The sequence below is a fragment of the Parasteatoda tepidariorum genome, chromosome 1 (assembly GCF_043381705.1).
Source record: "Parasteatoda tepidariorum isolate YZ-2023 chromosome 1, CAS_Ptep_4.0, whole genome shotgun sequence".
NCBI classification, from domain to species: domain Eukaryota; kingdom Metazoa; phylum Arthropoda; class Arachnida; order Araneae; family Theridiidae; genus Parasteatoda; species Parasteatoda tepidariorum.
The window spans coordinates 54,068,226-54,082,621 of record NC_092204.1 but is presented as its reverse complement, the minus strand read 5'-3'; the positions used below and the strand labels follow the sequence as shown (position 1 = coordinate 54,082,621).

General features: G+C 27.1%; 1 protein-coding gene across 1 annotated transcript in view; it reads left to right on the top strand.

The window, feature by feature from the left end:
• Positions 1-330: 330 nt before the first annotated feature.
• LOC107438017 (eukaryotic translation initiation factor 3 subunit G) overlaps positions 331-14,396 on the top strand; it is a 19,576-nt gene continuing 5,510 nt past the window's right edge. Inside the window, exons 1-8 of the mRNA XM_016050175.3 lie at positions 331-544; positions 2,626-2,669; positions 3,350-3,438; positions 5,855-5,914; positions 6,007-6,111; positions 8,488-8,644; positions 12,145-12,258; positions 12,824-12,957. Of these exons, the coding sequence (XP_015905661.1) occupies positions 528-544; positions 2,626-2,669; positions 3,350-3,438; positions 5,855-5,914; positions 6,007-6,111; positions 8,488-8,644; positions 12,145-12,258; positions 12,824-12,957 (720 nt within the window). The 5' untranslated portion in view covers positions 331-527. The remainder of the gene's footprint in view (positions 545-2,625; positions 2,670-3,349; positions 3,439-5,854; positions 5,915-6,006; positions 6,112-8,487; positions 8,645-12,144; positions 12,259-12,823; positions 12,958-14,396) is intronic.

Below are 14,396 nucleotides of genomic sequence, written 5' to 3'. Positions count from 1 at the left end.
ACCCTTCTGATGCAAGGCCAATTCCCTGACCTCCACACAAGCCGGTCGGCATAATATGAAATGTAATTTTAAACAGAATACCTTTAACTCTAATCGTGCGTACATAAAGTAAAATAAATATTTAATATTTGTTAGAATTTAACGACCGATTCCACAACTTTCAATTCTATGCCTTGTCGTGAAAATAAGGAATCAATGGAAAATAGAATAGAGCATTTCTCGCTGAATGCGATTCCAGCACTTCTTATCCCTGCAAAGAAAAATGGAGAACTTGATTGTATTTTTGAATTTTTTATTTTATTTTGAACCTGGAAAATATTTTTGGCTAATCAGATTCTCCTTCAACGCAGGACCCAAATTTTTTTGCTACTATTGCCATCTGTTTAAAATTTTTAATAAAGTCAATATAAAAGCTCAAAGCGTAAACTTCATAGATTCTGTAATTTTTTTACCGCATTGATGAAGTGAAGGGAAGTAATCCGATCCCGCTTACCAAATAATTTGTTGACGATACGATTTACTTTACAATGCCGTCAGCGATGGAGTAAGTATTAAAAATTTTGGCTTTTATAGAGAATAATATATTCCATTAAGTTTAAGTTTCAAAAAACTATTCGATCTGCTTCTGTTAATAAAACAATTTTCTCACTGTATAGCTCTCCCTGCTCTATTATAAAACTCCTATGCATGTTTTAAAACTTCAACAAGTGTTTTTTATTTTATTTATATTTGTTGTTTTTAAGAACGAAAATTTAAATCTCAGGATAAGGGCTTGTTCCTCTTTTTATATTTAACAAATTGGATTGAGCTGATATTAAAACTTTTTTACAAAGTTGAATGAACGTGATTTTCAGGGTAACATATGAGGATCGAAATAAATTATTGGATCCAAATAATTTTTGTGTCTTATTACTACCTTTTTATTGATATTTAGAAGTCGTAATGGGGAATTTTTTTCGTTTAATTTAACTAGCTACCCTTTTGTAACAATCTTATATATGTAACCTTAACAATAATTATGCAGTTGTTATTGCAAGTGACCTACAAAAGTATAGGAATTTTTTAACGAGTAATCTTAGTTTTATTTGATAAAAATAGGAACTTCTTTTCTAGCAGCATATATAAATACAATTTTAAACATTTTAAGTAGTACAGATATGAATTATAAACAGGTTTTCTGCAGTGCTTGCAATAGTAGGCAGCTATTTTATTTTACTTGTTACAAAGGTTTAGCTCTAATATGTAAGTAGTTTGGTTCAGTTAATCGAAAATATTATATCCAGAGCAGAGTAATGATTTGATATTTTTCAAAACTTTTTTCAGTTTAAGGTGACTAAGCCTAAAAGTTCTCTTTAAAATAATATATTATATTTTTCTATTGATATTATGTCATATGTTGTACATATTGATATTATGTCAAGAGCTCTCCCAAGTTTTCTAATTAATGTTCATTGTTTATTTTGTATCAAGCCCAAACTTTGAAGAAAACAAAGATTATTCTCTGAAAGTTAGAAATAAATTAAGTACCTATGATTTAAACTGTCCAAAATTTTAAAAATAATAAGTTTACAGTGAATACCTTGAAGTAACATTCAGAGTTATGAACACATTTTCTCTCATTGAGATATACACAGTATAAGAGAAGTAGATAAGTTATTAAACTTAGTTAATTCGTAGCAATATACTAATTATTGATTGCATTTAAAAAAAAATTCCCCTGCAAATGTATTTTCTTAGGGGAAATTTTTATTTTTTTAATCCTAAAATATACCTATTCAATTTGGAAAATAGGATTCTGAAACTGTTGTACCAAAATATTAAACTCTTCTTAATTAATTATTTACTTATTCTTTGTATTCTTGACCCCATTTTCCAATTGCTCATGCCAGAATCTTTTTTTTTTTTAATAGTTTTTAATATTTATTTATGATGTCTGTTTACAGGGGTCTGTCCAGGCCGAATTTACTACCGTTTAGCGGTACCTTCACAAAGACAGCTTTAGGAAAAACGGTAGTTTCACAAATTCAATTTTAGGAAAAACGGTAGTTTCACAAAATACTTTTTCCTTAAATTTTATTTTTGTATCCCTTAAGAAATTATAAATCCATACTTTTGTGTTGATTTTTAAATATAATTTTTAATTATTCACAAATTATGTCTAAATTTTCACAAAATAGGTACCTTTCAGAAAAACCTAGACAGACCCCTGGTTTACTTTTTTTGTTTTTACATTTTTTTAACCACCTACTCTCAATTTCAAAATTAGAAATTAAAGAATTTAATAATTAGAAGTTGTAACTTTTACATTATGCAATTTACATTATATAATATACATTTTACATTATATAATATTTATTTTATATATTATATATTTTACATTATATAATATTTTTTCTAAGGATATTAAATTAAAAGTGTGTGGTGTTTCGAAACAACATTGGTTTATTTTTATTTATTTGCTCAAAGACTAAATTTTTATATTTCTATGCTTACCGAGCAGTGAAAGGTACTGCATTTTATTATGGTCACATTTATGAAAATTGGAGTTTTTGAGCATAACATTATTTTTTAAATCAAATTTAGCTAATACATTGATTATAATTTTTTTCCTCCTTTTTTTTTTAGTTCCAAGCCAATCAGTTGGGCTGATCAAGTTGAACAAGGAGAAGGTATATATCATCATATATATCATATATCATATATATCATCATCATATATATCATCAATTTAATATTTACTATTTTATGTTTTTCGTTGAATTGAAATTAGTTATATATATTTGTGTGATTGATTTTACATAGTCCTAAAAATCTAACATTTCATCACCTCTACTTATGGAGTCTTTGCATCACTACTTAATGAATATTTATTTTAAAACTAACTCATTCAGACAAAATTTTCTAAAATTTCGCTTAAACCATTATTTTGGAGTTTTAAGCGATAGTCTTACATGTAATTTTGTTTTGTAACTGCTAATTTGATTGTCTTCCTCTCTGCTACCCATTCCAATCCAAATGATTTCTGTTCTAATATATCTTAGATATCTAAATACCTATTTATAAGTGTATTATAAGCTTGGTGGTACCACTCTAATGTAGTATAAAAACTTGCATTGCATTGTTAAGTAAAAAATATGTTGTTCTTAACTTTATTTATTTATTTTGGTATTCCTTTGTTATATGGAGGCATCAAAACTCAAAGACTTAAATTAACTAAAGACATCTAAAACTATAGATTTAATTTAAATCTTTTTTCCCTTTTCTTTCTATAAAAATAGATATTTTCTTATGTTTTTTTTATTTGAATTTATAACCTTATTAATAGTTTTCAAATTATATTTTACTTTTAGCTGATTTACAACCTGCTGGAGAAGTTATTTCAGGTGATAAGAAGATAGTTACTGAATATAAGCATAATGATGAAGGGAAAAAAGTTAAAGTAAGTAATAAGCCTATACTAAGTTGAAATTATGTAGTCTTTTTGTTTTGATGTTTTCTGATTTGGTTTGTTGATGCTCTTCTGGTTTTTTTTTCATTCCTATTCTTTTGAAAGGTCACTTTTATTGGTGCTAAAAACAAGTTTGCCAACCTCATTATATTCAAAAATTTCTTTTTATTGCTTCAAACAAAATAATTTTTTAAAAAAATGGTCAGCATATGTCAGGTCTTTGCATTGAAACATTAATTTTAAGAACAGTAGACCAATATTTAGCGAGAAACATACTTATTAATAAAAGAAAGTATACATTAAAATAATATTGTCAATGCATATCTGATCTTTGCCCCTGGGTGCCAGATTCAATAGTGCTCAACAACAATGAAATCAGATTTGAAAAATATATGCTAATATTAAGGGTTAAACTAGCCCATAAATATTAACATTAACAAACACATAAAGTGTCTAAAACTTATTTATTTAAAAAAAAAGAAATCTTTCAGAATAGCTTCTAGGTCTTTATCAAATTTATCAGGGTTTTAATAAATCTATGAGTTCCACTCAACTATTAGTAGATGAAGACACTTTTTTTTTATGTATAAAGTTGTATAACAATGTTATGTGTACCAACTTTGTTTAAAATATTTCTTTATAGTCAAGATGTGTTTTAGCACATTTTTCTTTTCATTTTTTCTTTCTATAGAAGGATGTGGAAGTAACTTACACAATAACCATATATGTTGAAGAGTTTTAATTCCGTGAAATTTGAGAAGTGTTGATTTGTGCTAGATATACACCCACAGTTTTTATGAATATCGAAACAAAGAAAGAAAATGTTTAGTTTTAATGTTAATATCTTCTATGTGAATTTAAAAATAAAACATTAATTCAGCAAATGTATAGATTCATTGTCTTATTTCTATCTTTCTAAGTATTTTAATCTTAATCTGAAAAAAAATTAATAGCTGTGTGTAGACCATACTAAAAAAAGTTGTTATTAATTGATGAAAAACTTGTTTATTTTGAGTTTCTTACTAGTTTTTATTTATTTAGTCAATAATTGAGCAATATATAGTTCAAGGTTAAAAACTGAAATATATGGTTCGAGGAAATACACACTTTATTTTTATAATTTATTTTTCTATATTCTTAACTTCAGTAATTTCTGAAATATTTTCCTCATTATTATTCAGCCTTTGTGTCCACTGTAATAAAATTTTATATTACTTTAGTAATATTTTAGTAGTGCAGAGTTTTATATTACAGTTGCATCTATTAACCTTTAGAGGCTATTTGTACATTCCAGGGTTGGTAAGGTTTAGGACAGAATGGATTAATCCACGGTTTAAACCGTCCTGTCCAAAACTGTCTTAAACTGTCCAAAACCCTTTTACTCAAATTATGTCACAATTTTATCTCAACAATATTTAAGAGGTAAAATAAACATAGAACTAATAACATATTGATAATTAAATATACTAGAGAATATTTGTTTTTAAAAGTATAATGTTTTATTAATATTGTTTGACTCTTCAATTTAAACAAAGGAAGATTAATCAGTAATCAAGTTCAATTGGTCCTCTCATTCAATAGTACATAACTGAAGTTTGGCCTTGCCATACAGGTTAAAATATTAGGGACTAAGTGCTTGGTTCGTCATAAACAGGTTTATTTATCTATAGTACTATTCAAGAATACTTTTATTTCATTCATGTTCAATTCTTTTAGCATAGTGGTGATACATCACCAGTGTCAGTAACTGAAACTGATGTTATGCCCTTCAAAACTGTTAATACATTTTTCAGTTATTTTGTATTTTCAATTTAAACTAATATATTTATATTTAAAAACAATTTTTTTTAAAAATAGATGTCTTTTTTATCATCCTGTGATGCAGAAATTATAAAATTTTTTTAAAAAAATATTGTGAAAAATAAAAGGTTAATTTTTGAACAAATTTAGTATTTTTTTTAAGAAAAATTATTATTTTTTAATATTGCCATATTTATCCTTATGCAAAAATATTATTTATCAGTATTAAAAGCATATTTATATTTAAAGGATTAGGTATTCACTTTTGTTGTTCAATGAATTGTGGAGCTTCAAAAATTATAAACCTTTTCCTATTATATTATATTATTTTCTTTTAATAGTAAATTGTATAAAAAATATCAAATATTTATTGATACATGTAATTATTATGTGTACAATGGTTACACCTATAGAATTTTTACCTTTTACAAAAGTTCAAGGTATTGGACACTTTAAGACAGTTTAACCCAGTTTAGGACAGTTTTACCCAGTTTAGGACAGTTTTATCCAGTTTAAGACAGTAAAACCCACATGTCCTGTCCAAAACCCTAACCCTGGTACATTCATATAATTTCTGTATTAAATTAAAATTATTTATTATTTTTAGATTGTGAGGTACTATAAGATTGAAAGAAAAATGGTTTCTAAGTCTATTGCTGTTCGTAAGGTAATGAAGTTATTATTTTTCTTGTCTTAAAAAAACAATTGTGAGATATCAGATTTCATCTTTAAAAAAAATTCTATATTTTTCCCTTTAAGGCTTGGAAGAAGTTTGGAGCAGCATCAAATGATCCTCCTGGTCCAAATCCCTCGAATACTATTGTATGTGAAGAAATCTTCATGCAATTTTTATCAAATAAAGAGGTTTGTATATTTTTAATTGATATATTTTCATTTCATTTCATGCCGTGTTTATGTCACTTTATAGTGTGCAATTAATTACATATTAAGCATATTATTATTTAGAGACATACAAGCTACTTTTCGACAGATAACAATTGAAAAAATTTAATGGAAAAAAATATTATAATTAAAGAGTGCTATAAACCAGAATGCGTATAATTTTTAAAAGGTGTTTATTTTTAATTTATGTTTTTTTTAAAAGGCCTTGCTTTATTCATTGTGGGATTGTAAAAAGTGCTTAATTGTCTCTTTTTACAAAGTGATATTTTCTCTTTGTCAATTGTCGTCTTAAATTGCAAACAAAGCATGATTTCCTGAATTTTTCCTTACCTTCAACAGAAAGTAGTTATTTTATTATGTTTATGTAAAGTAATTGAAAATGTTTTTGCATTTTGTTGATTTTATGTATATGAAGAACTTTTAACAATTGAAAGAAAAAAAATTTACAACAGTGCAAATCCTAATCCTGTTTTTTTTTTTTTTTTTTTTCAAACAAAGAAGAAACATTTTTAAAGAGCTTGAAAAGTACTTAAAAGCATTTTTATTTATTCATTATTATCTTTTCATTTAATATTCTACTACTAGGATTATTAATTAAGTTTTAAAAATATATTAAAATCAGTATTTTATGGAGCATTCATTAATGCTTTTACTTCTTTTAAATAATGTAGGGTTTTTAGTTAAGTTTTAGTTTTAAAAAAATATTTTCTAACATGGAAAAATAAAATTGTATCAGATTAGGTGCCGTAGTTTAATAAAATTATACAGATTATATCTGTAAGGTAAAGAAGATAGGAACTGAAAAATGTAATTCATAATTTTATCATTAAAGAAATAAAGTAGGAACAAAACTTAAACAAATTTAATTAGCACATTAATTACCAGCCAAGTACAGGCTGGTAATTATACTATATTATACTATACTATATAACTATACTATATTGTTAAAATCAAAGTTAAATTTTCTTATTTTAGCAACCATTTTAGTTTTTAAATTTTGCAATAAGTTTGTTTTAATAAAAAATGTTATTGCTTTGAGAAAATATATTTTCTGAAAGAAATGGTTGGAAGTTTATATGCATCTTGATACCACTTGATTGATTTAAAGTGAGAAAAATGTTAACTTTGTCTTATACAGTACAGAACCCGTTATCCGGAAATCAGAAAACCGGAAAACCAAAAAACCGGAACAAAATTTGATACATTTTCCTGCCATTTTCAAAAAAAAAAATTTCCTCATAAGATTTTAGAATTTTTTCTTCTTCTATTTTGAAAGATGGTTACCTTACCATCGTTTTGGAAAGAATCATTAGTGTATTACTTCATCGTTTTTTCTTCTTTTTCCGATTATTTCCAATTTTTTTTTTTTAGTTGGGTTTAACAATAAAAAAAAACGGCTTTTTGTAGCGATTCAGAAAACCGGAAGAATCAGTTATCCGGAATAGCGATGGTCCCGATCGTTCCGGATAATCGGTTCCCTACTGTATATACAGCTAAACAATGTGAAAAGAACACACAGTAAAGCAACATGAAATCATTTAAGTTTTACAACGAAAAACTTTCTTCTGAGTCAAAATTTACTGTGATAAAAATATTGTTTTTGTGTTTTTGGTGCAATTACTCATTAGGGTAAATGCGGAATTGTTTTGTTACCCACCAATCTTACAAAAAATTCTAATTTAATGAATTCTGGGTATTGATAAACCTGGTTCCTACTCTTATACTTAAAAAGTTATTGTTTTCATCTGTGCTATGATGCTTTATTGTATTATGAATTACTATCTATTAAAAAAAGATGTTTAATGATTTTAAATTATATTTTAATTTCATGTTTTATTGTTAATCAATTATATAGGAGAAATTGCAATTCTTGAGAGTTATTTAAAATTATGTTAAAGGAATCAAAACTTGTTTTTATGTAATTTTTCATATCAAGAGAATTGAAAAGCATTATGTTTTTAGATGTTAAAATTTTGTGATAATTATTTTCATCTAACCAAATCGTAAAGCCCCTTGGACTGACATTCTTTATAATATTTACTCTATCAAAGTTTAAATGATAAATTCTGATGGAATTAATTTCAGATATACATTAGCAGTGCTGGGGTTCAGCTTTTAAAAAATGAGGTTTTAAAAAAATTAGTTAGAAGGAACATTATATCTCTAAATTCACTTTAAGATACATAATTATTTTCTTTTTTGGTAGTTATAATAGTTTTTAGAAATGCAATTTACCAGAAAAAATCTGTGTTCCAAATATTTTATTTTTTTTAATTTTATTTTCAAATTATGCAAAGTTAGTGATAATTTAATAAAGTTTTATTGCTTGTGTTGCAGGAAGAGAAGGGACAAGAAGAAGATCCATTAGCTAAATTGAAAGGTCAAAAAATGGTGAAATGCCGTATTTGCAAAGATGATCACTGGACAACTCAGTGTCCCTACAAGGATAAGCTTGGTACTTTACCAGATTTGTTGAAGGAAGAACCTAAACCTGGTATGTGTCAAATTTTAAGGTATTTTACTCTTTACGCTTGCGATAGGTTATTGTTAAGCATTCTGAGACAAGTCAGACTTCTTGGTTACAACTGAATGACAGTAATCAAAGTGGCCACAAAAACTTGAAATTTCTCCCTATAAAATGGCTTGGTTTAGTTTGAATTACCTCTAAATATTTTTTTTTTTATTTTATTTTTTTATTTTGAAAAAATTTTGAAAGAAATTTTTAAATATTTGACTTTTCAATAAAAATTATAAAAAATTCTGTAAGAAATTTTCGTTCTAGCCTGTCGCCTGATTCATGTGGCATATTAAGCATCTCTAGTTAGGACATGTGTCTACTCATTTCTCAGAAAGCTTTCAATTGTTTCATGAACTGTTCTCGGAACTGCTTTTTACTTCGACATTTTAATACAGACACAGACCTGCCAACTCTCCTGCTTTTAGCAGGAGTCTCCTGCTTTTGTCTCAAATCTTCGCCCTCAGGCCTTCAGGGTGTTTTCTCCTGCTTTTTTCTATTTAGTGCAAGATAGAGAAAAAAAACAACAATTTGTGCAATTTCCTTCCCAACTTGTGCTTCAGATCATGCTGGGCATTTATTTAGAAAAATTTTGCCCCATAGCAACATCACTAAAAATTACGGTGAGTGTGAACCAAAACATCAGCAATAACCAATGAAATGGCAAAATCGGAGATATCTTGGACATCATTAGGCTTCACTTTCTATAGATGCCGTTTTTTTTTTTTAAATAATGCTAAATCAGCAACATCTGCAGTTTTAAAACAGTAGCAGTTAAAAAAAAATTAAGAAATACATTTATAAAGTATTGTATTCATTATTGACATATTTTGTTAGTTTTGAACTTCTTCCTAAATTTGAAAAAATCGAAAGATATGGTTTAATATAATTCTATAGAACCTTATATTTTATAGTAAGAACACGTATCTTTGTTAGTCAGTGTCAGAATCTTATTGTGGTCTATTTTATGTAATGTAAATAATATATTTTGAAATAAACTTCTTGTAGGAAGTGTGAATCAGGTTTAATTTTCAATATTGCGCTATGTCGTGATACAGAAAGAGTCTCCTGCTTTTTTATTTTCTAAGGTTGGCAGGTCTGCAGACAAGTCTAAAAGGAATTCTTGCCTGAGGATATTTTAATTTTATTATTTTTCGGCATAAAATAAAAAGAAAGTTGCGTATAGTAAGTCCGTGATTTTCAAAAGCAAAACAAAAAAAGGGAAAAAAGTGTTTTTCTGAGAAATTTGTGCATATTATAATAGGGAAAAAGTGTTTATCGTATAAACACTGTAAAAATGAACACTCAAATTTCACTAAACTTTCTTCGTTTTTGACAAAACCGTTTCCTAGTATATGCTCCAAACAGAAATTTCGTGTCAAACTGATGAAATAACTGTCGTTGTTTCTTCGAGGAAAATAATAAAAATAATCAGAAGATATTATCAAATATTCAAGAAAATTTCAAAAAATATAACTCAATGAAAACTTTTAAAACGAATCATAGAAAGCGTAAATGTATCATAAAAGATTCCTGATCATCATTTGTGTCAGATTCATTAGCGTAAGCATTATTGTCACACGGATCCCAATCTGCAATGGATCCATCTCCATCCTCGTCTGCTGAGTCCCACAAAAAATTATTTTCACCCCCATCCAAAGAATTTGGAATTTAGTATATATTTTAATAGCATTTGAGTCCACATTTTCCACAGGTCCAGTATAATTTGTCACATGACGTCTGAAGGAATAATGATCGGCTTACGAACAGCGGTCGACTTATACACCCGACCTACCAGACATTTGCTATTTCGTAATCAAAAATTGCAACCCAGAGTTGACGCAATATTTTCTCTATTCCCGAAAAAAGAAGGTGCGTTAATTTCAGAAATTTATTAGGTGATCGTTTTTGTTATCTACAATTATTTCAAAAGATTTCAAGTTAAAAAGATTTTAGCTAAAAAAAATTACTACTAAAGTCTTTTTTAGATAAAATAGTTAAGTGCTTTGACTCTGGTATTAAATTAAAGCAGAAATGGAAATGTTAAGTTAAAAAACCCGTTAGCTAATCAGTTTTTTTAATTAATATGAAGTAAAATGCTGTTAAGAAAATCCTCGACAATGAACAATGTACTGAAACTGTGCTTCAGATACGCTCAGATATACAACTACTACGCTTAAAATAAATAAAACGATTAATCTATAACCGTGGTGAGTAAATAGAAATATTTATGTTAAAAGTACTGTTTTCAATTTTATAAACAATTAACAAATTGATGTTTTCTTAAGAAAGATTTGTGAAAGCTGACCAAGGTAAAGGAAAAGCAAGTAATGGCTCTAAAACAGTTTTACTTCTTAGTTTCAGTTCTATGAATTCCCTCTTTGTTAAACTAGAATTTTCCGCTATGTCAAAATAGATTAAATGTCTGCTTTCCCCACCCCCTCCTTTATTCATTTTGTTTAGCTTTCTTCAAGTTTAGCTCAAAGATACTTTGTTTCAGAAGGTCAATGATTTCAACTGATGTTTTAAAAATTTAGTTTTAGTTTTTTTTTGTAGTATATGATTTTAATTATAGTGTCTGTTTTTTGATCTGATGCGAGGTACAGAAACAATACAATAAATTACTAAAGCAGAATTAACATGGTGTATCATGAACCTTTGAATAAATATGTTCAGAATTATTTTACAGCAATCTTTCAAGATGTTTAGAGCTTAAAAACACAACTGCAATATTATTTGTATTTTCACTATATTGTAAGAATAATGAACTTAAAAAACTGAGCATTTAAAGAAATTACTTTTGTTATTTGTGTAGTTTAAGTACTGCAGAAAAAAAATGCACCTCATAATTACCTAAGTATTTTTCTTTAAAAAATTGTAGGTGCCTTAATATATATTTGGTGAGAAAAAAAATAATGTTAATGAAAATGAAAATTGTATTTGCTGAAATTGTTCTACATTACACCATAGTAAGATAAAAACATAAAGTATCTGCACACACAATCCAAAAGTATCTGCAAGCCCATATTTTTAATAATAGAATAATTTTGTTAAATTTACGAAAACCGTTAACTGTTTAATATTTTTATTTATTCTTGACAAAAAACATCTATATATACATGCACATTAACATTAAGAACATTAAAAAAATATTAATAGTTATACATAGAACTACATTCATATAAAGTAATTATCCTATTAAGCAATATTAGTAATTTAGCTCAAATGAAATTACATTAAAATATTTTTACATACATGATTACGCTGTCTGCTTCATATTTTCTTTTCCTCACTGCAAACTTTTTTTGTGTGTGCGTGGATACTTTTTTTAAATATTATAATAAATATTAAAGAAGTATTTGCAAAATTGGAGAATCGCCACCAATGTATCCTTGCACGGTGTGCACTTGTGTGTCTGTATTATCTAACTGCATTACATATTTATTGTTGTCCAATGAAGAATTTTCGTATTGTTCTAGCTGCAGCACCGAATCCTCAAGCTGAAGAGAAAGTAAAAGCAGGAAAATATGTCCCTCCAAGTATGAGGGAAGGAGCAAATAGAAGAGGAGAATCTATGACACCCTCTAGAAGAGGTATTTTATTTCATTTTCAATTTCTGATTAGTTAAACTATTGTTAAATTAAAAGCATGGATTTTTATTATTTAAAGATAACAAAGAAATTCAACTCTAGTAAAATGCTAAATTAAAATCAGTAATATCTATATTCATGTATTATATTGTTTTGTCATGTTTAAAACATTCAAGTTCCATATATTTTTTCAAATTGTTAGTGATGGTGTTTTTAAAGGAAATTATTTCTTAAGGTAAAATAGAAATACAATTAAATGCTTTCTAAAGTAATTTATAAGTATGCATGTATAGATGTAAAGATATGTATATAAAATATATTTCTCAAACATAAAACAGTTTTTTTATTTTAGCACAAAAGGAATATTTAAACAACTGTAGAAATATTTAAAAATATCATTGAAAATGTTTAGCTAATGTAATCAAATATTTTGTACTTTATAGTTTAAGGGAAATCAAATTCTTATAACTATTATATTTAGTTAGTCTTTAGGAGTAGCTAAGAGCTTTCATTTTTTATTTTATATTGCATTATTTTATACTTACTTACATAATTCTTATTTATTTAGATGAAACGCCTACAATTCGAGTAACCAATCTTTCAGAAGATGTGAGAGATTCAGATCTGCAGGAACTTTTTAGACCCTTTGGAACTATTGCAAGAATATACTTAGCTAAAGATAAATCTACTGGGCAATCAAAGGTAATTTGTTTTTAGCTTTATTATTGTTAAAAAAATACCACCGTAATTTTGCAGAGAAGCGCTGCCCTGGTATACAAGCCGCATCCTCAAAAATCGCCTAAAAATAAAAAATTTCGTCTGGTATGCCACACCACCACACACGCTGCGCCAGATTTTACTACACCAAAGCAGGTGTTACAGACTTAACACATGTTCTAAATACACACACGCATATATATATATTAGTTAAATAAAAAAAAACAATAAAAGGATATTAAATGTACAAAAAAATTGAAACAATCCTACTATATAAAATGGATTTCAATAACTTTCTAAGTAAATATTAAGCATTTTCTAATTTTAATTTGAAGTAACCATTAAAATATGAATCAGATAATTAATGTAACAAAAATTATTAAAATAAGTAGGTATATATTTTTTTTACTTGATATAAATATTTCAGAAATGATGTAAATTCTTTTGTTTTATTATAATAATGTTTCAGTTATGCCTTTCATATTATTGAATAAAAAATTAAATAATATATCTACACATTACTTATGTATATCTACGTTTCAAAAATATGCAATTGAGAAATGACAGTCGATATGTTTCAAGTTCTTCAAAAATAGGTGCCCATTTTCAAGACTTTCCAGGCGTGAATGAAAGAATCAAAAATGTTTTAAACTAAAAAACATAAAGTTGTCAAGAAAAAATTTTAAAATGAAGGGGAAAGACAAAACTAAAAAAAGAGGCCTAGAGAGAAAAAAAGAGGAAAAGCAGAAAAATCGTGATCAATAAGTCAAAGCATTTCTGCACACTTTAACGTTAAAAAAATATTCAATGTAAAGCAGGGTTCCCACGCTCCTTAAAAGTCCTTAAAAACTGCTTAGTTTTTATTTTGAAAATTAAGGGCCCTAAAAAGTACTTAATTTTAATTCAAGGTTCTTAAAAGTCCTTAATTTCTAGTATCACTAGTTGGTTGGAACAATTTTTTTATCTTAGGAAAATATCCACAGTTAAAAAGTACGACTTTCGCCTAGAATGAGATCCTGCATCGAGGGTAGAACATTTGAATGCATGTGAGGGTAGGGGTTACAAGCAAGTAGAAGAAAACACGCTCTTATTGTTTTTATTTTATTATCAATTTTTTTCATTAAAATATTTTTTCTTTCTGGATCATTCTGAAAGAAAAAAATTTAGTGTGGGGAGAGGGGAGCGTGATACTGCAGGTGGGTAGAGGTCTTGACTTATTTTTAGACAGTACTTAGAGGTACTTTATCAGCTGAGGACCTGCATTGACCTTCTACATCCATAGGGTTCGAGAAATTCAATTCTTCTGATAGCACACGTGGTAGCTTTGATACTTCATTCAAATGTGAAATTGTTAGAAATGCCAGGAAAGTGTGTTTTTAATAATTTATGGGCACTTGATGAAAAATATAAGGAATGGCTAACAG